The sequence below is a fragment of the Equus przewalskii genome, chromosome 6 (genome assembly GCF_037783145.1).
Source record: "Equus przewalskii isolate Varuska chromosome 6, EquPr2, whole genome shotgun sequence".
NCBI lineage: Eukaryota > Metazoa > Chordata > Mammalia > Perissodactyla > Equidae > Equus > Equus przewalskii.
The window spans coordinates 98,544,997-98,571,342 of record NC_091836.1 but is presented as its reverse complement, the minus strand read 5'-3'; the positions used below and the strand labels follow the sequence as shown (position 1 = coordinate 98,571,342).

General features: G+C 35.6%; 1 protein-coding gene across 11 annotated transcripts in view; it reads left to right on the top strand.

Annotated features, from left to right (window-relative positions):
- Positions 1–26,346, top strand: part of CCDC73 (coiled-coil domain containing 73) — a 151,570-nt gene that overhangs the window by 26,818 nt on the left and 98,406 nt on the right. For 8 of the 11 annotated variants that reach the window (XM_070626591.1, XM_070626597.1, XM_070626595.1 and 5 more), the window contains exons 2-3: positions 5,508–5,660; positions 24,170–24,241. In XM_070626591.1, the coding sequence (XP_070482692.1) occupies positions 5,523–5,660; positions 24,170–24,241 (210 nt within the window). In that variant the 5' untranslated portion in view covers positions 5,508–5,522. The remainder of the gene's footprint in view (positions 1–5,507; positions 5,661–24,169; positions 24,242–26,346) is intronic. The other 3 variants (XM_070626600.1, XM_070626598.1, XM_070626596.1) reach the window with 1 other exon arrangement.

Genomic DNA, 26,346 nt, shown 5'->3' with positions numbered 1-26,346 from the left:
TTCTTGTGTATATTGGCTATTTGGATATCTTTTTTTATGAAGTTCCTGTTTAAATATCTTGTGTACTTTTCTATTGGTTTGTCTGTCATTTTCCTTTTATTATATTTAAAATATGTTCTGTGATATTAGTCCCTTTTTTTGGTTATATGTGTTAAAAATACTTTTCCCACTTTGTGATTTATCTCTTTATTGTCTTTATGATGAACTGACGTTCTTAGTTTTAATAATCAATGTTATTAGTCTTTTGCTTCATTATTAGTGCTTTTTGTGTCTTGTTTAAAAAGTCCTTCCTTAGTTTAAGAGCAACTAATATATTCTGTAGTATCTTCCAACAGCATTATACTTTCACTTTTAAAATTTGGTTTTCTAATCCACTTTGGATTATCTTTGTGTATGATGTGAAGTAGGGTTCAAATTTTATTTTTTTTCTAAAATACACAGTCATCCAAATAAATATTCCTTTCCTTCCTGATATGATATATACATGTTCATACACCCACACCCCCCCCCCCCCACACCCACCTATACACCCATAGGTCTGGGTTCCCTGTTTTGTTTCCTGGGTCTCTCTGTCTTTCCCTGCATCATTATCACACTGTCTTAATTGGTTTAGTGTTGTAATAAGTCTTCATAATTGATGGAACAAATTTTTGTACTATGTTGATTTTCAAGAGTACCTTGGCTGTTCTTGGTCATTTCTATATTAATTTTAAAATCATCTTATTGAGTTTCACAAGAACTGTTGGAATTTTGGTTGAGATTGTACTGATTGAATTTTCAACTTGGGGATAATTAACTTCTTTTCAGTTTTAAGGCTTCCAGTCTATGAATATGGTATATTTCTTCATTTATTTAGGTGTTATTTAATCAAGTTTTATATTTTTCTACCTAAAGGATCTTGCACGTTTTGTTAGCTTTATTGTTAGGTATTTTATTTATTTAATGCTATTGCAAATGTTATTTTAAATTTTATTTCCAAGCTTTTTTCTTAGTGTATGGGAATGCAGTTCGTTATTGTATTGTATTGTTTCCTTCTACTTTGCTAAATCTTTTTATTAATTCTAATACTTTATCTGTAGTTTTAAAGAGATATTCTGTATTCTCAATTATTTCATTAGTGAATGACAGTTTTATTTCTTGCTTTTTGGTCTGTGTACCTTTTATTTCTTTTCTTGCCTCATTGTGCTGCTTTGAATAAAATGTAGTGGTAATTGAAGTTCTCATTCCTCATCTCAGGGAAAACGCTTTCAACTTTTCACTGTTAAGTATGATGTTGCTGAATCATTGTTATAGATTCTGCTGATCAAATTAAGGAAATTCCCTTCTGCTAATTGTTTTGAGAGTTCTTTTAATATCATCAGGAGTTGTTGTGTATTTTCAGATGCTTTTTCTTTATCTATGATCATGTAATTTTTTCTTTTAACATCTTAATATAGAGTTACGTTAATTGATTTTAAAGATTGGCACCTGAGCTAACAACTGTTGCCAATCTTTTTTTCTTTTTCCTGCTTTTTCTCCCCAAATCCTCCCAGTACATAGTTGTATATTTTAGTTGTGGGTCCTTCTAGTTGTGGCATGTGGGATGCTGCCTCAGTGTGGACTGACGAGCAGTGCCATTTCTGCGCCCATGATCAGAAACAGCGAAACCCTCGGCTGCTGAAGCGGAGCATGCAAACTTAACCACTCCGTCACGGGGCTGGCCCCACATTAATTGATTTTACAGTGTTAAACAAATCTTACATTCCTGTAATAAAGCCAACTTTGCTATGATATATTGTTTTTATCCATTGTTAGCTTCAGTATGCTGTTGTTCTGTTTAGAATTTGAATCTACTTTCGTGAGCTATATTGCTCTGTAATTTTTCATTCTCGTATTTTCTTTGATTCCTTGTTCTGGCAATATCTATATGCTTTAAGTCTTCTGACATTTAGTTGTATTCTTGTAAGATTTTTCAGGGTTTTTTTCTGTCACTTTACTGTGATATCTATAGATATGTTTTTTTAATCCATTTTGGATTTGCTGCAATTTTTTTCTCTGTGTAGAAAAATAGAATTTATGTGAATTAAATGTACACACACATAACACTATGTTGAAAGGATAACTATAGATTCAAGGGAGCATTACGGGTGGTCTGTAAAGGTTGGAAAGGGGAATGGAATTAGAAAACAAGTACAAAAAAGAATAAAACCATATTCAAGTATGATGCTTTACATGGACTAAAGGTGTTTGTAAACCATGATCTAAGTACAATTCAACATGAGATTAAAACAAAAAAGCAACCCCTTTCTCTTCAGTTTCTCAATACAACCCAATGCTTCTTTCTTTTCAGTCAGAATTAAATAAATGCAGCATTTTTTAATTCACTGGGATTCTTGATCTGAAGCTTGGTGTTTTCTTCAGTTCTGCAAACTCCTCAGCTATTATCTCTTCAGAATATAGCCTGTGTCTCTTTATTTCTCCCTTCTTCTTTTTGGAACTGATTATTGCCTCTCACTTTATATTCCATCTTCCTTAACTTTGCTTCTGTACTTTCCATTTTTGTATTTCCTTGCTGTATCCTTGATATTGTACCTGACCTGTTTTCTAGTATACTGTTTCTCTTTTCAGCTGTGTCCAATCTTCTGCCAGACATATTGATTGAGTTATTAATTGTTGATTATATTTTTCAAATCTAGAGAGTCTACTGGGGTCTTTAAAAAATCTGCTATTCTTTACAGATAGTTTCAACCTTGACTTTATTTCTTTAAACAGAGTAAGGATAGTTGTTTTAAATTCTGTTTGTGATAATGCCAAAATCTGCAGTTGTGTGTCTATCCATTTCTCTTGTCTATTTCTTCTTGCTTGTTCTTGTAATACAGTGTTTTCTTCCTGCCTGGTTATCTTTGTGTGCTGTTTATTTTCCTTGAAAAACTATTTATGAAGATTCCTAGATTACCTAGAATAAAGTTACATTCCTCTAGAAAGAATTTTCGTTTGCTTCTGCCAGGTTCTTATGGGCACTACTAGTCTGGAAGCCTTTTAAATCATATGGATAGGTTGAGGTTTCTTTCACCATCCTATGAAGCAAATTTTGTTAACAAATTCATTTAAAATTAAGTTGTTTACAACTTTCTGGGATGAAACTTTTTTTTATATTCTCTTTCCTTGTCTCAGCCTCCCTTTTCTTCTCCTTTATGCTTTATCTGCTCAGCACCAAGGCAGCTCTCCTGTAGAAGGTGGATTATTTTTGCTTTAACCTTACCTGAGAGTTTAACTCTTCTGAATTCTACTTAATACAGTGGGTCTCGTATTAGACCTCCTACTTTGGCAGGCCCTAGGTTTGAATTCCGTATCTCTCACACCAGAGGCCATTAAAGCTGTTATTTAATTTTTCTCAATTTGGCAAATGCTCACAGGGTAAGGATGGCTTTCTATGCTCAGTTTATTTCTTGATTCTTGGTCTTTTTTGGAATTTAGAATTTGGCTTCATAATTTTTTATTATCTTTGACACTTTTATAATTTTATATTTATATTTATATTATAATTTTATAATTTATAATATAAAATTTCATAGTTTTTATTATCTTTGACACAGGTATTTGACAATTTTAAGAAGATTAAAAAATATTAGAATTGTTACTTGTTTTTAGTTGGAGGATTGGTCCAAATAACACAGCCCATCATTTTTAAGAATGGAAGTTTCTCTTTTAGAAAGTTTCTTGCATACACACTTGTGATGGTTAATTTTATGTGTCAAGATTGCTAGGCTACAGTCCCCAGATATTTGGTCAAACACCTGTCTAGATATTGCTGTGAAGGTAATTTTTGGATGAGATCAACATTTAAATCAGTAGACTTTGAGTAAAGCAGATTTCCCTCCATCTGTGGGTGGGCCTCAGGCAATCAGTTGAAGGCCTTAAGAGAAAAAGACTGAGGTTCCCCAAGGAAGAAGGAACTCTGCTTCTAGATTGCCTTTGGACTCAAGTTGCAACATCGACCTTTCCCTGGGTCTCCAGCCTGCTGACCTGCCCTGAAGATTTGAAGATTTCAAACTTGCCAGACCCCACCATTGCATGAGCCAATTCTTTAAAATAAATTCTCTCTCTCTGTCTCTCTGTCTCTCTCTCCATATATACACATCCTATTGCTTCTGCTTCTCTGGAGAATGATTAATAATAGAATACCTATCAGAATGGCTAAAATTAAAAAATAGTGATAACATCAAATGCTGGTAGGGATTTGGAGAAACTAGATCACTCATACATTGCCAATGGGAATGTGAAATGGTGTAGCCACTCTGGAAAATAGTTTGGCAGTTTATTTTACAGCTGAAAATTGACTCAGTTTTCATTCATTCACCCCAACAATTGCACCCTTGGACATTTATCCCTAAGAAATGAAAACTTAGGTTTGTGTAGAAACTTGTACATGAATGTTTGTAGCAGCTGTATTTGTAAGAGCCAAAAACTGAAAACCACTCAGTTGTCCTTCAGTGAGTACATGGTTAAACAAACCATAGTACGTCCACACCGTGGACTATTACTCAGAAAGACTTAAATGAACTTCAGGGTAATTATTACGAGTGAAAAAATCCAATCTCAATAGATTACATGATGTATGATTCCATTTATATAACACTCTTGAAATAACAAAATTATAGAAATAGAGAAGAGATTAGTGTAATGAGTATGGAGACAAAGCAGCTGCATGAGGGACCCTGTGTTGATGGTACAGTTCTGTATCTTGAATGTCGTGGTAGTTACAAGAAGTTGTGTATATAATAGACAATTGTGCACAAATTGTACACACAGACGCATGCACAAATGAGTGGTAGAATCATTATAAGCTCTGTGGATTGTACTAATGTCAGATACACAGTTTTTATATTGTACTGTTATAGTACAAGATCTTAACATTGGGAGAGGCTGAGTGAATGGTGCTTAGGACTCCCCGTATATTTCTTTGCAACTACTGTGAATTGATAATAAAATGAAAAGTTGAAAAGTTTCGTGCAGCCTACTTATGAATTTTTGGGGATGAGAAAGATATTTAAGTGCCTTGGTTTTTAATAAAAGGCAGTTACCCTAGTCCTCTTCTTCCAACTTTGTTGGGTTTAAAGATTGCATTCCTATTAATTAGTATTCACACCATCCTTACAAAATGCTTTATATCAAGGTAAAGTTCAGGAAGCATTATGTCTGTCTCAGCCTTGGTATGAAGCAGTTCGTGAAGGGCCAACCCTTGCCTGCAATATTAGGCAGCCAGCCTTTAGGAGACGGGTGCTGGGGGCAAAAAATTTAGTCTCCTAGGGTACTAAGGTTAACAGAAAAACAAAAGAAACAGAATGGCATCATTGTTGCTAAATGTTCTGTGTATCAACATCAGAATAGGAGTGATGACAGCTGTTATTCAGTGTTAAACCTGGAGGATTATAGGATACAGGTTGTTATATTTTTATGGTAACTGTGCTGCACTTGAAAAACCTAGATAGATGATTGTTTTCAGTTAAAACTTTTTTATATTACAGGAAATAAATGTTAATATGGAGAATGATTTTAAGACTGAGTCATCATCATCTACCTTTACTCTTCAAAGTTCTTCAGAGACATTGTTTTCTATTCAGCTATTAGATTTCAAAACAAGTTTACTGGAGGCATTAGAAGAATTACGTATGAGAAGGGTAAGTTCTTTTCTACAATGCTTTTTTTTATCAGAGAACTTGATTTTCTCTGGTTTTTTGGTTTAAGGAAAAAAAAAAGACATAACAAAATGACCTCTTATTTAGAAAGAAGAAATACAGTCCAAATCATGAAGTAAAAGAGAAAAGGACAGATTTAGTTGACATCTGGGAATGGGAAAGAAGAAGAATTTATAAACTAAAGCAAAAAATAAAAGATTTTCAGATTGTTAAGTATTTGATAAGTCAGCTAGTATTTACTGAGTGCCTTGGAATGCACAGATAATACTATAATTAGACACTATGACTGATAAAAAAACAACTGCTCTTCAGGAGGTTACATTTTGGTAAAGGTTATGAGATAGGTGCCTATGAAATGATTAAATAAAGGCATGAGGCACTACATGATTAAGTGACAAAATATGTGTAGTAAGTATTCTGAGTTCAAAGAATTAAATATCCTTATATTTTTAAAGTGATAACTCTGAGATTTTTAGAAAGGAGATATCTAATATAAAATTGTAAAAGATAGTTGGTTTCAGCAGATCTATATTGTGCAAAACTCTTTGAAAGCATTTCATTTCTGAAACTCTGTGGGTCTAAATTTGAAGAGTATGTTGTCAGTTCTCTAGAAGATAGATTGGAGTTGGTAAGGGTCTGGAGAGAATAAAATAAACTATAAAACTGTTGTAATAATGATCTAGAGATGAGGTCACTAGGACTTACATATAGTTGTGAAGATAGAACAGAAGAGACAGAAAAGAGAATCCTTAGAATTTGATGACTTCCTGAAAATAAACTATAAGTGAGAGAAAAAGAGATCTGAAACATTTTTATTATGTGAACCTTGCTCTAAGATTTAAAAATATTGAAATTTGTTATAATAAGAAAATTTGATTACCACAATGTTCAACTTATATAAAGCTATTTATTATCAGTATAAGAAAAGTCTATTTAACAAGGAAGAAATCCTGCTAAAAAAAGGATATCTTGGATAAGCATTAAAAAGAACTATTATTGTAAAATTAGTTTTAAATGGTATCTTTTCTAAGTATAGCAACTTTAGATAACTATTTAAAACTTTATATTGTTTTATTATTCCAGAAACTGGCCCAGCTAGTCTACATTTGTCCAATCAGTTTTGATACTGAAAGGTCTACTAATGGCAAGGCTTGCTTTCTTTTTTGACAGAAAATGTCTTATTTTGCCTTGGAATTGTAGATTGATATTTATGTTCTGTCAGTATTTTAAAGAGATTTTATTGAATTCTTTTGTTACTATTGACAAGTTTGGTGTTAGTTTAATTGTTCCTCTGTAGGTAATCCATCATTTCTTTCTCTTTGCTCTTAAGATCTTCTCTTTATCTTTAATGGTGTCTAGTTTTAATGAGTCAAGGTGTGAATTTATTTACATTTCTTGGGACTCATTTTGGTTCCTGAATCTTAGGAAAATTTTCAGCCGTGATCTTTTTGAGCATTACCTCTCCCTTATTTCCTCTGTTATCTCCTGGAAATCCCATTAAATAGCATCTTGGACCATGTCATTCTGGATTTTATGACTTAACTCTCTTTTATATTTTCCATCTATTTGTACTTCTGTATTGCATTCTGTGTAATTTGTTTCGTTGTTTCCTAATTGTCTCTTCAGATGTTTTTACTTGCCATCTAACCTTGCTTAGAGTTTTTAATTTCCATGATTACATTTTTCATTTCTAGAGGTTCCTTCAATGGATCTGCTATGGTCTGAACGTTTGTGTCCCCCCCAAATTCATATGTTGAAACCTAATGTCCAATGTGATGATATTAGGAGATGGAGGCCTTTGGGAGGTGATTAGGTCATGAGGGCAGAGTTCTCATGAGTGGGATCAGTGCCCCTATGGAAGAGGCCCAACAGATCTCCTTAGTCCCTTCTACCATGTGAGTTATAAACTGGGAAGCAGCTCTTACCAGACACACAACTTGACCGTGTAGGCACCTTGATCTCAGATTTCCAGTCTCCAGAACTGTGAGAAATAAATTTCTGGTTATAAGCCACACAGTCTGTGGTGTTTTGTTATAGCAGCCCAAACGGACTAAGACAGGATCTCAAAATTTAATGCACTGCCAATCAAAACCCAATGGAATGTTTTTCAGAATTTGGCAGGATGATTCTAAAGTTATGTCTATAAGAAAAATGTATGAATATGTACATATATCAAATCATTATATTGTACACCTTAAACTGATAAAATATTATATGTCAATTTTATCTTAATAAAACTGGAAAAAGAAAAAGAAAAATGTATGAGTATAGACAAAGAAAATTTTCAAAGAATGAAGTGCTACTTGCTCTATCAGATGTTAAAACATGCTCCAATGCTTTTATAATTAAAAATATGACACTGTTGCAGGAATAAATAGATCAGTAAGGGAATAAATCAATCCAGTGGAGGAAAGGAAGGACAGTCAATAAATGAAATTTGGACAGTTTGGACAAAAGTTGGACAATTTTGGACACAAAAATCAAAATTTAGGAGAAAAAAACTAAATGCAAAGAAAAAATATATACAAATACTAGAAATTATAAGAAATAATTTTTACAGTCTTGGGAATAGAGATTATCTTTCCTACGGGAAAATATGGCTAGATATGGTGATATACAAATTACTACCTTCCATGGGATAAAAGCCACTGTAAATCAAGTTAAAAAACAAGTGACTGAGAGAAAATATTTGCAACATGCAAAATGGAAAATAGGATCAATAATCTTATTTACAAAACATTTCTACAAATCAAAAGACAACCCAGGGGCTGGCCCATGGCTGAGTGGTTAGGTTTTCGAACTCCACTTTGGCGGCCCATGGTTTTGCTGGTTCAGATCCTGAGCATGGACATGGAACTGCTCGTCAGGCCATGTGGAGGTGGCGTCCCACATGCCTCAACTAGGAGGACCCACAACTAAAAATACGCAACTATGTGCTGGGGGGATTTGGGGAGAAAAAGCAGGAAAAAAAAAAAATAAGATTGGCAATAGTTGTTAGCTCAGGTGCCAATCTTTAAAAACAAAAGACTACCGAAAAGAAAAAATGAAAAGAAAGAATGCAAATAACCATAAAATATGAAAAAATATGCTTAACTTTACTAATAACATAAATGCAAGTTATTGGAAAAATATTAAAAATATGAATAACTTAGTGTTGGCAAGATTTTTCAGGAATGAGTACTGTTTTTCAGTGAGGAAGATTTGCCCTGAGCTAACATCTGTTGCCAATCTTCCTCTTTTTTTTTTTTTTCCCCTTGAGAAAGATTAGCCCTGAGCTAATACCTGTGCCAGTCCTCCTTCACTTTGTATGTGGGGTGCCTCCACAATGTGGCTGATGAGTGGAGTAGGTCTGCTCCTGAGATCTGAACCAGCAAACCCAGGCTGCCTAAGCAGAGTGCCCAGAACTTTAACCACTCAACCACAGGGCTGGCCCAGGAATGAGGGCTGTTATATCCTTATTGGTGTAAATCAGTAGAGTTGATAAATAGAATATGAGTTTTATCTGTGTAAATTAATGTAGAGTTTCCTGATGATTAAGTATGAACAGTTTACATTTTTTCTAGGATAATTTCTTGTGTGGGCTTAATTGGACAAAGATTTTTCTACAATGATATTTACTATCTTGTTGTAAAGGGAAAAATTGTAAACAATTAAATGTCTATCAACAGGCAGTAAATAAGTGATACTGTTACATTAGTGGCTTCCAATAAACCACATTTCTCGGTATTCATGCCCTTGAGTAGATTACTCCCACACTAACTTAGCCCTGGTCATGGCCGTGTGACATCGGGACATTAGCAAGTGTACAAGCAGGCTGAATGAGTACTTGCACATGAGGGCTTGTGCTCTTGAAATATACCCTCTTGGAAGCAAGCTGCCATGCCGTAAAGCTCTGAATAGATTATTTAATGATAACAAGCCATGTGGGGAGAGACATCGGAATGAGAGAACATCATGGACATTCCAGCCACAGCCAAGCTACCAAGTGACTACATCTGCATGAGTAACCTGATTCACAGCATGTGAAGCAGAACTGCCCAGCTAAGCCCAGGCAATGTACACAATTGTGAGATCTAATAAATTGCTTTTGCTTTTTTTTTTTTAAAGATTTTAATTTTTCCTTTTGCTCCCCAAAGCCCCCCGGTACATAGTTGTATATTCTTCGTTGTGGGTCCTTCTAGTTGTGGCATGTGGGACGCTGCCTCAGCGTGGTTTGATGAGCAGTGCCATGTCTGCGCCCAGGATTCGAACCAACGAAACACTGGGCCGCCTGCAGCGCAGCGTGCGAACTTAACCACTCGGCCACGGGGCCAGCCCCATAAATTGTCATTTTAAATCACTAAGTTTTGGGGTGGTTTGATATGCAGAATTAGGTGGCTGAATCAGGCAAATGGAATATTCTGTAGCTCTTAAAAAAGAATAAAGTAGGTACATATGTACTAATATGGGAGATGTACATGGTACATGGTAGCGTGGGACCATAAAAATGACCCTGCAAGCTGAAAACATGCAAAAACCATCTTAATAATAAATGGTAAAAGTTATGATTGTCCTGTGACTTAAAAATATTTGTGAAAACATTACATACTCTCTTCTGTTACAAATGTAAAGGAAAATGAAAAAATATTTAGTAACTGTGATTTAAAACATTAGACACATTGAGAATTAATGTGTTTTATCTCTTTGTAAAAAAACTTATCAAGATAGTTTGAACAGTGCTTGCCTTATTCTTGTGTAACTTACAATATGGAGTGAGCATCATTTTTCTGCCTTTGCAAATTATAATACAGGCATGTCTCAGAGATACTGCAGGTTCAAGTCCAGACCACCACAATAGAGTTAATATTGTAATAAAGCAAGTCACACGAATTTTCTTGTTTCCCAGTTCATATGAAAGTTATGTTTACACTATACTGTAGTCTGTTAAGTGTGCATTAGTATTATGTCTAATTAATTAGAAAATACTTTATTGCTAAAAACTGCTAACCATCATCTGAGCCTTCAGTGAGTCATAATCTTTTTTGCCGGTGGAGGGTCCTCCCTCAGTATTGGCGGCTGCTGACTGATCAGGGTGGTAGTTGCTGAAGGTTGGGGTGGCTGTGGCAATTTCTTAAATTAAGACAGAAATGAATTCTGCCATATGGATTGACTCTTCCTATCATGAACAATTTCTCTGTAGCATGTGATGCTGTTTGATAGCATTTTACTTACAGGAGAACTTTTTTCCAAAATTGGAGTCAGTCCTCTCAAACCCTGCTGCTGCTTTATCAGCTAAGTTTATGTAATGTTCTAAATCCTTTGTTGTCATTTCAGTAGTCTTCACGACATTTTCACCAGGAGTAGATTCCATCTCAAGAAACCACTTTCTTTGTTCATCCATGATAAGCAACTCCTCAGCCATTAAAGTTTTATCATGAAATTGCAGCAATTCAGTCATATCTTCAGCCTCTGCTTCTAACTCTAGTTCTCCTGCTATTTCCCCACATCTGCAGTTACTTCCTCCACTGAAGTCTTGAACCCCTCAAAGTCATCCCTGAGGGTTGGAATCAAACTCCTGTTAATGGTGATATTTTTACCTTTTCCCATGAATCAGGAATGTTCTTAATGGCATCTAGAATGGTGACATCTCTCCAGAAGGTTTTCAATTTACTTTGCCCAGATCCATCAGAGAAATCACTGTCTGTGCAATCTACAGCGTTAGGCAATGTATTTCTTCAATGAAAAGACTTCAAAGTTGAAATTACTACTTGCTGCATGGACTGCAGAGTAGATGTTGTGTTAGCAGGCATGAAAACAACATTAATTTAATTGTACATCTCCATTAGAGCTCTTGGGTGATCAGGTTCATTGTCAATGAGTAGTAATATTTTGAAAGGAATCTTTTTTTCTGAGCAGTAGGTTTCAACAGTGTGCTTGAAATATTCAGTAAACCATGTTGTAAGCAGATGTCCTGTCATCCAGGCTTTGTTGTTCCATTTATAGAGCACAGGCAGAGTAGATTCAGCATAATTCTTATTAAGTGCCCTAGGATTTTCAGAAGGGTAAATGAGTATTGACTTCAACTTAAAGTCACCAGCTGCATTGTTAGCTCCTAACAAGAGAGTCAGCCTGTCCTTTGAAGCCAGGCACTGACTTCTCTCTAGGTATGAAAGTCCTAGATGGCGTCTTCTTCCAATATAAGGCTGTTTTGTCTACATTGAAAATCAGTTGTTTAGAGTAGCCACCCTCATTAATTATCTTAACTGCATCTCTAGGTAACTTGCTGCATCTTCTATACCCGCACTTGCTGCTTCCCCCTGCACTTTCATGTTATGGAGACAGCGGCTTTCCTTAAACCTCATGAACCAATGTCTGCTGGCTTCAAACTTTTCTTCTGCAGCTTCCTCACCTCTCTCAGCCTTCATAGAATTGAAGACACTTAGGGCTTTGCTCTGGATCAGGCTTTGACTTAAGGAAATGTGGCTGGTTTGATCTTCTATCCAGACCACTGAAACTTTCTCTGTATCAGTAATAGGGCTGTTTTGCTTTCTTTTCATTCATGTGTTCACTGGAGTACCACTTTTAATTTCCTTCAAGAACTTTTCCTTTGCATTTACAACTTGGCTAACTGTTTGGTCAAGAGGCATAGCTTTTGGCTCGTCTTGGCTTTTGACATGCCTTCCTCACTAAGCTTAATCATTTCTAGCTTTTCATTTAAAGTGAGAGATCTGTGACTCTTGCTTTCACTTGAACACTTAGAGGCCATTGTAAGGTTATTAATTGTCCTAATTTCAATATTGTGTTTCAGGGAATAGGGAGGCCCAAGGAGAGGGAGAGAGATGGAGGAACAGCCGGTGGCTGAAGCAGTCAGAGCACACACAACAATTAAGTTCACCGTCTAAAATGGGCACTGTTCATAGCACCCCAAAACAATTACAATAGTAACATCAAAGATCACTGATCACAGGTCACCATAAAAAAATACAATAATAATGAAAAAGTTTGAAATATTATGAGAATTACCAAAACATGACACAGTCATGAAGTTAAACAAATGCTGTTGGAAAAATGGCACTGATAGACTTGCTCAATGCAGGGTTGCCAAAAACCTTCAGTTTGTAAAAAACACAACATCTGCAAAGCACAATAAAGTGAAGTGCAATAAAACAAGGTGTGCCTGTACTCCTGTTCGTGTTTGGATCAGCTTTCCACATTTTATCCCTTGCATTTTCAGTGTTGTCAAATGTCTTTGAGAGCTCCTTTAATGTGATATTTTTGCTGGTGTCATTTCCTCTGGGACATACTCATCCTTTTTGTCATAGTCACTTTCCTCATTTATGTTGATACATTTGCCTTCTCTGTGTTCCTCTGGCTATGTTTCAAGGGTCTCTTAGATGGCGGCACTTTTAATATTCCTGTGGTCAGCTGTTTCTTCTATAACTCCATTTATATTTGATTTGAATTTCACTTCCAGTGTTATCTTTTCTCTCTCTCTCTCTTCTTTTTTCTTTTTCTGTGCTTTCATCTTTGTTGGTCAATTCCCTTTTTTGATTATCTTGACATCTGATTATATGACATTGTCAAATGTCATATGGATTTATCACTGGGAAGCAAGAAAGGAACACACCTCACACACTTTACTGTCTTTGCCTAGACTGAATAACGGATATACAGTGACCAGCCATTGATAGACTGTGAAAGAAGTGACATGAATGATCACTGATTGTGATCCACATGTGTTATTATGTAGTGATCTGTGGATTGAAGAGTTAACAGTGAAGTTTGTGTGATCACTAACAGTAAGGTACCATGGTACCTGAAATTTGAACCTTGTTGTTGGGGAACTGGTAGTGTTTAACCAAACTACGGTAACTGAAATTTGTGTGTATTGGTCCTATGCAACATGAGGACTGCCTGTATATTGTTAAATGAAAAATGAAAGTTAAAAAAATCGAAATAGAAAATCTTTGTACAGCCAGAGAAAACAGTTCTAGGATATATGTTAAACCATTCATCGTGGTTACTTCAGAAGAGTAAAGTTCTTTATACAATCATACATCCCTTAATGATGGGGCTAATTTCTAGGAAATGTATCATTAGGCCATTAGATTTTGTGCCAACATCATAGAGTGTACTTAACAAACCTAGATGGCATAGCCTACTACACACCTAGGATATATGGTACTAATCTTATGCGACCACTGTCGTATTATATGCTGTTCATTGTTTGCCAAGCATTACACAGTGCATGACTTTAGTGTTCTTGCACCTTTTCTATGAATTCAAGGTTGTTTTATTATAAAAAAATAAAAATGATAAAGTATCAGGCATGCCAAGAAATACTATGTGATCAACACCAATATAAGAGCCAGACAATAAAAATAAAACTATAGTGATTTGAATATTGGAGTTTAAACTGGAGAGGAAATTTAATATTATGATTAATAGATTGAAGAAATCAGAGAATTGAGAAAATAGAGGAAGAGATGGAGAATTTTACCAGAGAGTTGAAATCTATAAAAAAAAGAATCAAATGGAAATTCTGGAAGTAAAATATACGGTATCCAAAATTAAGAACTCAGTAGAATAAACAGCTGCTTAAACCCAGCAGAAGACACAATTGGAGAACTGGATGATAGTAGAAAATATCCAAATGATAAAACAACACTCATAGATTTAGGAAGCTCTGCAAAATCCAAGTAGGATGAATACAAAGAAAACCACACCCGGGTACATCATAAAAGGACTACTGAAAAACCAAATGGAACATCTTAGAAGCAGCCAGAAGTGGAAAAATAACAATTATTTTCAAAGGAATAATAATACAATTGATAGTGGACTTCTCAATAAGAAATATTTCGCCCAGAAGACAATGGAATGACACTTAAAAGCGTCACTAAAAGAATAACTACCAACCTAGAATTATATTCCCCAGGAATATTCTCAAAAACAAAAGTGTGAATCTTAAATGAATTTTTCTAAATGAAAGAAGCCAAATCCAAGAGGCACTACATATTATACAATGCATTTATATGACATTCTGGAAGACAAAACTAAAGAGATGGGGAAAAACTCAGTGATTGCCAGGTGTTGAAGGATGGGATGAGGATTGACTGTAAATGGAATGCATAAGAGAACTTTTGGGAATGATGGACCTTTCTGTGTGGTATAGTGGTGGTGGAAACATTACTCCATGTTTGTGTCAAAACGTGTAAAACTGTACACAACAAACAGTGAACTATACTCTATGCAAACTTTATAAAAATTCAGCCAGAATGTGGGGAGAATTCCAGGATGGAATGTAGATTGTGAAAATGTATAACAGTTTCACCAACATATGACATCATTTCAGTGAAAGGAGTGGGTGGGAAAAGAAGCTGACTTCAGTAACTTTGGAAAACAGTATTTTGACTAGTACTGTAAGGGTAAAGACAACAGGAAAGGTCCATAAATACTCTCTTCATTTGGTAAATTTGTTTCTCATAGGGGTAAGATTGAAACTCAAATACACAAATTGTAGATAGAGCTAGGTAGGATTTTTTTCTCTTTTGAAGGAAGAAGCTAGAAATAAGCAAGGAGAAGGCCAGAATGAGCTCTGTGGTGCTAATTAGAATTGGAGATCAGTATGAACTCACGCTTTGATTACATACAGATAGATACAGAAATATAAACGTGTGTGTACATGGGTTAGTATACATACGTACAATTTCTAACTCTACTGAAAGGGCCAGAAGTAATGAAACCCCAGCAGCAGCAACCATATACAGTGCCCAGATCTTGCTTCTAAATGTCATTATATAATGAAAGGAACCAGGACTCTTTGGAGAAATGGCTTATTCTAGGGCGCCTTTTAGTGCTGGAAAGTAAGGAAGTACTTAAAATAACGTCAAAAACATGAAGAAGCCAACCTGAAAGAGCTCCCCATGGACAAAGCTGGAACAATTTGAGCAACAAAATAAATAATGATAGTATTCAGTATAACCCAAAGAGTAAAATAAGTATCCATTATTCCCTTCTGATATAAGTAGATGATTGAACAAATGAGAGAGATGGGACAAATCTTTTAGAAGATTCCAATTAATAAATATAGGAGGAAGGAGAGAAATAGAAAATCACCCTTAGAACATCATAGTAATAATTGCTGCAGGCAAGATCCACTGCTGAATACTAAAATTAATGGATGAAACTTTAAGGAGAAACAGAATAGTTGCATAGTCACACCGCATCTTTCCCAAATTATTTGGTAAGTTACTGTGATGATTTTATGCATGTTGAAAAATTGTTCGATACTCCTTCCTCTAGGAAGTGCAGATTAATTTCTCTCACCTTGATTGTGGGCTAAGTTCTAATGACTAGAAGATATAGAGGGAAAAATAGTTGTTTACTGTGGAGAAACCTGGCAGAAACCACCTGGCAGTAAGTGATTAAAGTTAACATCCCAGAAAAAATTCATGTGGTCTCATTGATTCATATGAATATCAAATACTCATGATATGATATCATGAGAAGGGAACTTTACGTCTGTGGTATTCCAAACCTAATCTAATCATGAGAAAATAGCGAACAAACCCCATATGAGGGACATTCTACAAGATAGTGTCAACAATACTTGTCAAAAATGTCAAGGTCATGAAAAACAAGAAAAGACAGAAACTATCACAGATTGGAGGAATCCAAGGAAGCATGATAACTAAATGTAACATGTCCCTGGTTGGATCCTGGAACAGATATTGGAGGAAAACTAGTAAAATCTGAAAAAAACTATGTAGTCTAATTAATAGTACTGTAACAATGTTATTTTCTTGACTTTCATAAATGTACCATAGTTATGTAAGTTTTTAACATTAGGGAAGTGGGTAAAGAGTATACATGAACTTGACCATCTTTGCAAGTCTTCTGTAAACCTAAAATTATTTCAAAATAGAAAGTTTGTAAAAAAAAATTAGGACTTTAAAACAGTGAAAACTCAAAAAATATTGTAGTACACATTAATATGCTTCCTTTTTTTAATTTTTAGGAGATATTAAGCAAGTAAAACTATATTTGGTCATTATTTAATATTTCCTGAGCACTTACTATAGCAGATTTTAGAGATTATAATACCATGTAATAGCAAAGGAGTGCACAATATACTCTGAGAGTGTGGGTAAGGAAATGCCTAACTTTACTCGGGAGAGTGAGGGAAGCTTCATGGGGGGAATAACTTGTGCACAGACATTATGAATGAGTAGGAATTTTGAATCAGTCTTTCTAAGGGCTTATCAATTGTGTTAGTCTTTTTAAGGAATTAAATTTTGACTTTGCTGATTCTCTCTATTGCATATTTGTTTTACGTTTTATTAATATCTGCTCTTACCTTTGTTACTTCATTATTTAATTTGCTGTTCTTTTTGTTTTGAACTTTTGGAGATGAATATTTAGTTAATGAATTTTAACCTTTTTTTCTTTTCTAATCTAAAGCATTTAAAACTATAAACTCCTCTTTCAGCATGGCTTTCGCTGGATCTCACAAGTTTTTGTATATTTTATCTTCATTATTGTTCAGTTCAAATTATTTTCTAATTTTCCTTGTAATTTCTTCTTTGACCTATAGTTATTTAGAAGTGTATTACTTCTTTTACAGATATTTGGGAATTTTCTTTTACTTTTTGTTAACTTTAAAAAATTGATTTCTAGCATATGAGCTAATATGCTCTATATAATTTCAATCACTTTTTTTTTCTTTTAGATTTTATTTTTTTCCTTTTTCTCCCCAAAGCCCCCCGGTACATAGTTGTATATTCTTTGTTGTGGGTCCTTCTAGTTGTGGCATGTGGGACGCTGCCCCAGCGTGGTTTGATGAGCAGTGCCATGTTCACTAATATTCTCTTCAGTTTATCTAATCTGCAGAGAAAGTCAGTCTATTGAGTTCTTAATTTCACTTCTAGTATTTTTCAGTTCTAAAATTCCCATTTGATTCTTTAATAATTTTCAGCCCTCTGCTGAAATTCATTTTGTCATAGTTCTTGAGCATATTAGTTTCATGTATTTTAAAGTCTGTGTCTCTAACTCCAGTATCTGGACCTCTTGTGAGTAGGGTGGACATTGTGTTGAATTGCAGAGCCTGTATCTTCAATTCTACCTGTATCTGCCGTTCAGTTTCAAAAAATTCTTGCCATATAGAAAAATGGGTGCTGTACTATCAGCTCTTCCAATTATTGAAGAAAAACTAGACATCCAGACTTTAATATGACATCTATTAGATTCTAAAAATTGGAAGTAGGTTGAAAGTTTTTAAAGAAAATATATTTCTAAGCCAAATCTTCTATACAATGGAGATAAAAGACCTCTACCACAGAACTTTCAAACTTAAAATATCCATTTATTTGATAACCTTTGAAAAGTTGCTACTCAATCTTGTTCTGAGAGAATTTAAAATTTAATATTTGCAACATACTATGCAAATTAATTACTGTACTCTCATGTAGTATATATTACATATCATAATAGAATTATGAAGAAAGTACTATGGGAGTTCAGAGAAAGGACACATTAAATTTATTAAATATCTAAATATAAGTGAGTCCTGGAATTTTAAATTAGCAGTAAGTAAAAGCCAAAGGAAATTTGGGTATTCTAAAATAGCAATGATTTGCTAAGGAAATTGTGAAGGAAAACTGGGTAATTAATGGTATAATATGTGGTAAATAACATTAAGAAGTGTTTATGTATCCCGTAAAATTAGTTACGCTATGAGTGGAATCATATCCCTTTGTAATTAAAATGATTTGTAGAATGTATGTTTTTAAACTGAATGGAAAATTGATAAAATAGATGTTATCCACATTGCCAAAAGGTAACATTATATAATATGCTTCTTCTATATTAGGATTTTAACTTAACTTCATGCTTTCTATTAAAAATTATTTACCTTTTTATTGGAATTTTTCATCTTTATCTTCCATTCATTCTTCAAGGAGCTTTTGAAAGTTATTAATAATTCTTACTAAATTGTCAATGAAAAGATATATTAAATTTGGTAAGAAAATCCCATCTGTAACTTCAATAAAGTGCCAAGAATATAGAACCTTAAAAGTGTTTATTTTTTATTAGCTGCCTTAGGACTACAAGGATTTAAGTGTTTTTACAAAAACAATAAAAGAGGAGTAATTTGATGGTTTATTTACTCTTTATACCCTTTAGGAAGTGTCCTGCTGTTTAAAGTGCTTGCTTCAGGCTGTGGTTTTACAAGATGGGCTCTGTGATGGTCAGGCCTCTTCAGTTCTTGACCCTGAACAGATTTAGGGATATAGTACATCGAGCAGGCACATGTCCAAGCAGCCAAAACTGTAACTGGATACTTTTATTCTCCTTTTCACACTCATAATCCACTCCTACGAAATTGCCCAGTTCAGTTTCTCCTGTTCTCTAATCAAATATTAACTCGTCTTTCATATAGTTTCTTTGTTTGATTAGCTACAAAGTAGTCAAGGTAAATTTCTCTAATATGCATGGGATTGCCTAAAAGTTCATATTTTTAAAAATCTGTTTCCTAATTAGTATTTAAAGTACTATTTTCATGTAAGTCAACTTAATCTATTACAAAGATTTCTGAAATAGAAAAATACTAATATTAGGACATTTGTAGCAATTTTTAAATTCTTTTGCTTTTCCATTCAATAAATATTTTTAGTTCTTATTTTGGAATGTTCTAGCAAATAATCAGAATGGACTTGTATATTTAAAATAGGTAATATGATTTTGAATGGTTTTCTAACTTTTGTGGGATGTGAAGATTAAATTCTGAAGTTTTTGAAGGAAAGGAGTATAGCATCACAATCCATACTGTCTGTCAGCACCCAGAGTCTCTTAAAGGTAGTATAATGGTGTGTTTGGGAGACTCAGCAGACAGATCATCTAGGTTCAAATACTGGCTCTGCTGTTTACCTGCTATGTGACTTTAGGCAAGTTACTTATCCTCTTGCTAACCCAGTTTCCTCATCTATAGAATGGTGATAATGAGAGTACTTACTTCACAAAATTATACCTAGGGTTAAATTAATCAATACATAAGAATTCTCAGAACAATACCTAAATCATAGTAAGATCTCAGAACTCACTTTAGCCACTAAATAGAAGTGTGTAACCAGGCCTGTGAGAAGAAAGTATCTTGCACATTTTCAATCCAATTGCTTTGGGAAGATATGCGTGTTATATGTACCCCCCCCCCCCCAAAATGTGTATATGCTTATTTGCTTTTTCAATTTGTTTTGACTGTAGATATGTATTACTCAAGAGCTTCTAATCTCTCCTCACTGTTTATCACAGAGCATACCCTGTTGGTGTACATTCCCTCCCTTATTCCATGTTGTAAGAACCCTGATTGTGTCTTAGGGTCCACCTCTCACCACGGTGAGTCAGGTATATCCTGACTGGTCTTAACCATTCATGAAGTTCCCGTGCACTCCCCCTGCCAATGACTGGTTGAGGAGTGGGTATGTGACCTAGTTACAACCTGTGAGCTATTAGAAGATGTGTGTTGGGAAGCTTCTGGGAAAAGTTTTGTTACCCTTTAATTAAGAGATTACACTTTTTCTACTGCAGGATGATGTCCTTTCTGTCCTTAATTCCTGCATTTAAAGTAGTGGAGGGGTAAAAAGCCTAAGGAAAATCACTTGGATAATGGCAAAATGGAAAGATGGCAAAATCATAATCCTTGATGATATTGTTGAGCCAATGAAAATCAATTCTGGAAGCACTCTGCCTTTAGACTCGTCATGTGAGATGATATGTCCTATAAGCCATTGTGAGTCGGGATTTGTTGTTGCTACTTGCTGCTGAAAGCATTTTAAATGAGACGACTTTCATGAAAGCCTATCTTTGAACACCATAGCATAAGTGTGTGTGTGTAATAAAGCAAAGAATATGTAAGAGAGTCATAAGGAAAATATTTCATAACAAAAAAATACATATATATATATTTGAGGAAGATTAGCACTGAACTAACATCTGCTGCCAATCCTCTTTTTGCTGAGGAAGACTGGCCCTGAGCTAACATCCATGCCCATCTTCCTCTACTTTATATGTAGGATGCCTGCCACAGTTGGCTTGCCAAGTGGTGCCATGTCCGCACCTGGGATCTGAACTGGCGAACCCCAGGCTGCCAAAGTGGAACGTGCACTTAACCGCTGTGCCACCGGGCCGGCCCCACAAAAATATATTTTATCTGTTAATATCCACTCTGACTTCTCCCAAACATTTTGTTATGAAAATTGTCAAACACAGCAAAATAAAAGAATTTGACAGTGAACACTCATACACCATTAACAGTTTACTATACTTGCTTTGTCACATATCTATCTATTTATCCCTCCTTTAGCTTCTTTTTTGGTGATTTCAGAATAAATTGCAGGCATCAGTGCACTTCCTCCTAAATACTTCAGAATGCATATTATTAAGGAGAGTTCGATATTTGTTTACAGCTTTTTTTCTTTAGAGTAAAATTTACATACACTGAAAGGCAAAAATCTTAACTGTACATTTGATGAGTTGTGATGGATGCGTACACCTGTATAATGCAAACCCTTGTCAAAATATAAAATGTTTCCATCAACCCAGAAGGTTCCATTAACGCCCCTCAATGTTTTCTATGTATACAATCATGTCATCTAGAAATAGAGACAGTTTTACTTCTGTCTGATCTTTTCTCCCTTCCTTCCTTCCTTTCTTCCTTCTCTCTCTCTTTCCCTCCTTCCCTGCCCCTCCTCCTCCCTCCCTCTTTCTCTCCTTCCCTCCTCCTCTTCTCTCTCTCTCCCTTTCCCTGTCTATCCATTCATCCATGCCTTATTGCAGTGGCTAGAACTTCATTGTATGTTGAGTAAGGACAGTGAGCATAGATATCCCTAACTTATTCCTGATCTTAGAGGGAAATCATTCAGTCTTTCATTGTTAAATATGTTAAATTTAGTGGGTTTTTTTGTTTGTTTGTTTGTTTTTTGCTGAGGAAGATTCGTCCTGAGTAAACATCCGTGCTGCTCTTGTCTATTTTTCAGTATGTGGACCACCAGCACAGCACAGCCCCTTAGCAGAGTAATGTAGGTCTGGGCCCAGGAATTAAACCCAGGCCACTAAAGTGGAGCGTGCTGAACTTAACCACTAGGCCACTGAGGCTGGCCCAAATGTAGTGTTTTTATAAATGCTCTTTATCCAATTGAGGCAATTTCCTTTATTCCTAACTAGCTGAGAGTTTTTATCGTGAATGAGTGTTGGATTTTGTCAGATTCTTTTTCTGTGTCAATTGATACAATCATATGATTTTTCTTCTATAGCATATTGTTATGGTGAATTACATCAGCCGTTGAACCAGCCTTGCATGCCTGTAATAAATTCTACCTAGTCATGCTGTACAATTTTTTATACATTGCTGGATTCCATTTGCTAGTATGTTATCGAGGATTTTTCCATCAAAACTTGTGAGAGATATTGGTCTTAGTTTTCTTTTTTTGTACTGCCTTTGTCTGGTTTTGGCATCACAGTAAACAGGGCTTATAAAATGGGTGAGGATGTGCTCCTTCCTCTTCTGTTTTTCTGGAAGGGACTGTAAAAATGATGTTAATTCTTCTTTAAAGATTTGATAGAATTCTCCAGTGAAATCATCTGGACCTGGAAATTTCTTTTTGAGGAGCTTTTTAATTAATAGTTATAGAGCTGTTTAGATTATCTATATCATCTTGGTTAAGGTTTGGTAGTTTGTGGTTTTTTTGAAGAATTGGTCCATTTTTCTAAGTTGTCAAGTTTATGAGCATAAACTTACTAACTTTTTAATGGCTGCAGTATCTTTGTGTGTGGGTTCTTTTAGCTCATTGAACATACTTAAAATTGTTGATTTAAAGTCTTTGTCTATCAAGTCCATGGTCTGCACTTGCTTAGGGACAATTTCTATTAGCTTTTTTTCCCTGTGTATGGATCACACTTTCCTGTTTCTTTGCATGCCTTGTAATTTTTTTGTTGAGAACTGAACATGGACATTTTGAAAATGTGGCAACTCTGGAAATCAGGTTCTTCCTCCTCCCCAGAGTTGCTGCTTGTTGTCGTCATTGTTTGTTTAGTGACTTTTCTGAAATAATTTTGTAAATTCTGCAGTTTTTGTCATGTGTAGCCACTGAAGTCACTGTGTGCTTAGCTTAGTGATCAGCTCGTGCTTTATTTGACACAGATTTCCTTAAATACCTGGGACCAAAAGAAAAAAACCTCCCAGCCTTTGCAGAAGAGCTCTCTGTATGTGGTGGGGCCCACCGTCGGTGCTCATCCGGGCAGTTTTCAAGTCTGCCTGTAGAAGTTTTCCACAAAAGCTTCAGACTTCTCTAGTGATACCTTGTGTTTATGGCATGGGCTAGTTCAGGAGGATTAAATTATTTTAAACAAAATCAGAGGGTTTTTCCTAAATAATTGCCTTGTGCTTGGCCCTGGGCCTTTCCACTTGACTTAGGTTTTCCTTTTGTGCTGATTCTCAGAGAGAGTCTATCTTTGCAGCTCTCCCTGTTCTTTTTACTTGATACTTGTTGCTCAGGTGTGGTGACAGTGGAGGAATGGGGTCATTCTCTGATGTTCTTATTAAAGCCTCTGCTTGTTGGTCAAGTGGTAGGGTTATTAACGCCTGCACCTTAGAGTGAACCTGGGTCTCAAGGTAAGATCTTCACAAGAGTTCCTGTTGTCCTTTATATTTAATGCTGGGCCTAGCGTGTATTTCTGCTCCTCCCCAACAAAAGAGCTGTTGTTGTATTTTCCTAGCCTCTCCTCCCAGTTGCTGTGGGTTTCCACAGGTGCTCTCATGCTATAGTTTTTATTGTCCTCCCCCTGTAGACTAAGGCCTTTGTTTTTTAGGGGGATCAGGAGAACAGGTCTGTCTTGGTAGAGTTTTCAGTGGTGGCTGTTGGTTCCCTTTCCCAGTTGCAGAGGGTTTCCACGAGGGTCCTTAGGTAGAGTTTTTGTTGCCCTTTCCCCTGCAGATCAAGGTTCTTGGTCTGTAGGGGAAATAGGGAAGATGGCTTTCGACAGCTCCTCTCCTCCCCAGCCAGCACCACAGGGGCAAGCTTTCTCAGATTCTTCCCATCCTTTCCTGTAAGCACCTGGTGGGTATCTGGAAGAAGAGCCTAATAGGAAGTATAAGTCTCCTTATTTCTGGGGCCCACAGGGGATTCATGTTGTTACCCTAGCCTATGTTCTGCCTTTAACAATTTATTAAGGACTTTTAGCTGAGTTTTCTCATAGTACCTAGTGGCTTATGTCCTAGGTAAGTAAACGCTGCAGTTCTGTTCTCTCTGCAGGCACCTTTCTCTATCCACATTTTGGATTACTTGATTGATCTGGAACCTCAGTTCTCTGATGGGTTTGTCTATTTAATTTGTAATTTGCCCAGCTTTTTTCTTGTTGGAAGGGTGGCAGGATGCTCTTTTTATCTCTTTAAAAGTGCTGAAACTAGAAGTTTTAAAGTTTTAATTTTCCTAGCATTTTTATTATTTTTATTGATTTAGGAAGCAGAAACTCAATATGAAGAGCAGATTGGCAAAATTATTGTGGAGACACAAGAACTTAAATGGCAAAATGTGAGTATTTTTTCCCTCAGATTACCATTTTTAGCATCTATTTAAAAATGTATTCTGATCCTTAATTGCAAAGTTAATTTTTATATTTCCTAAATGTATTCAGGGGATTGTGCATCATTTTAAATGAAGTCTCAAGAAAATTCCAAGTAAAACTGTTAATAACATTTGGGCTTCCAGAAAACTGAGAATAAAATTTTTTTTTAGACTTTCTGATAACATAAAAGCTAAGAATAACACTGAAGATAACTCTGAAAACTACTATGAACTATTTCATATCTGAGAAATATATTGTGTGTTATAGAGGAGCTGTTTTTTTTTTTTTTGAGGAAGATTACCCCGAGCTAATATCTGTGGCCAATCCTCCTCTTTTTGCTGAGGAAGATTGGCCCTGAGATGACATTTGTGCCCATCTTCCTCTACTTTATATGTGGGACACCTGCCACAGCATGGCTTGATAAGCCGTGCATAGGTCCACACCCGCGATCTGAACTGGCAAACTTGGGGCCACCAAAGTGGAGTGTGCAAACTTAACCACTGTGCCACCAGGCCGGCCCCCAAAATATTTTTTAAGAAGTGAAACCTTAGAATTGTACCATATTTTCCCGGCTGGTGTTACATACTGTAACTAAATATTAAAAAATAGTATCAGATCTGATTCTCTCTCTAACCTCATCTATAAAGAAACTTTTTTTTTTTTTGAGGAAGATTAGCCCTGAGCTAGCATCTGCTGCCAATCCTCCTCCTTTTGCTGAGGAAGACTGGTGCTGAGCTAACATCCATGCCCATCTTCGTCTACTTTATATGTGGGACACCTGCCACAGCATGACTTGCCAAGTGGTGCCATGTCTGCACCCGGGAACCAAACTGGCGAACCCCGGGCTGCCAAAGTGGAACGTGCCAACTTCATGCTGCGCTACCAGGCCAGCACTAGAAACATTTTTGATGGTGCTTTTTTCATGCCTTTCCACCAAAGTAATCTTAACAGCTAAAAATTGAAAGTTTAATTACGATGTCCCCTATTCTCACTATTTCGCAGCACTGAAACAGGAACTTTGAGATAACATATCAGAATCAGAGCTCAAGTAACAGAGGAAAGACAAAACTAGAAATGTTGGGAATTTTGAGGCCAGACAGACCTACAAGGTTGTGTATGGGAGTAAAATTAGAGTTGGGTTATATGAGGCACAGGTCTGAAACAGAGACCTGACTCTGGAGAAAAGAAACAGGTAAACACCAAGTACAAGCTGAAGCTCCAAGCACATTTCAAAACATAAAGTCACATCTTGTTTTTGGCTAAGAGAGTCAACAGTATAAGGTTATCAGCATCCTTAGTAAGTTTAATACAATCCAATTTAAAATCCCAAGAGCGTGTTTGTGGTACTTAAGCTGATTCTAAGGTTTATGTGGAAATAAACATACAAGAGTGGCTGGGAAATTTCTGAAAAAGAAGCTTGGCATAGTGTACATGAATACATAGGTATTCCTTAGAACATAATAGAACCCAGAAATAGATCCAAATACATAAGTTAGTGAATGATAAAGGTGGCTTTTCACATCAATAGGGAAAAATAGATTATTCAAGAAATGGTGTTAGAACTGAGTTCCATCTGAAGAAAAATAAAGCGCCAGATTCCTACCTTACTTTACAAACTTGTAGAAAAACAAGAAGTTTCTTATATTCTTGTTAGCAGTGTAAATTAGAAGTGCCTCATTGAATTCCCCAAAATATCACCAAACAAGTTGTTAATAAAGCAACTCTGTGTTTATTAGGACTCATTTCAGGAAGTGAGAACACTACCTTGACCAAGTCTTAGTAGTGTCTCAGAAGGGACAAGTCAGAATTGGAATATATAAAAGGTTATGGGGTCTAGGCTCAAGCGCCTTTAGGAAGATTTTTTTCCCCAATATTTTTTATTGTGGTAAAATACACATAACATAAAATTTACCATCTTAACCATTTTTAGGTGTACAGTTCAGTGGTGTTAAATACATTCATAGTGTTGTTCTGCCATCACCACCATCCATCTCCAGGTGGCTCTTTATCTTGTAAAACTGAAACTCTATACCCATTCATTAAACAGTAACTACCCATTCCCCTGCTTCTC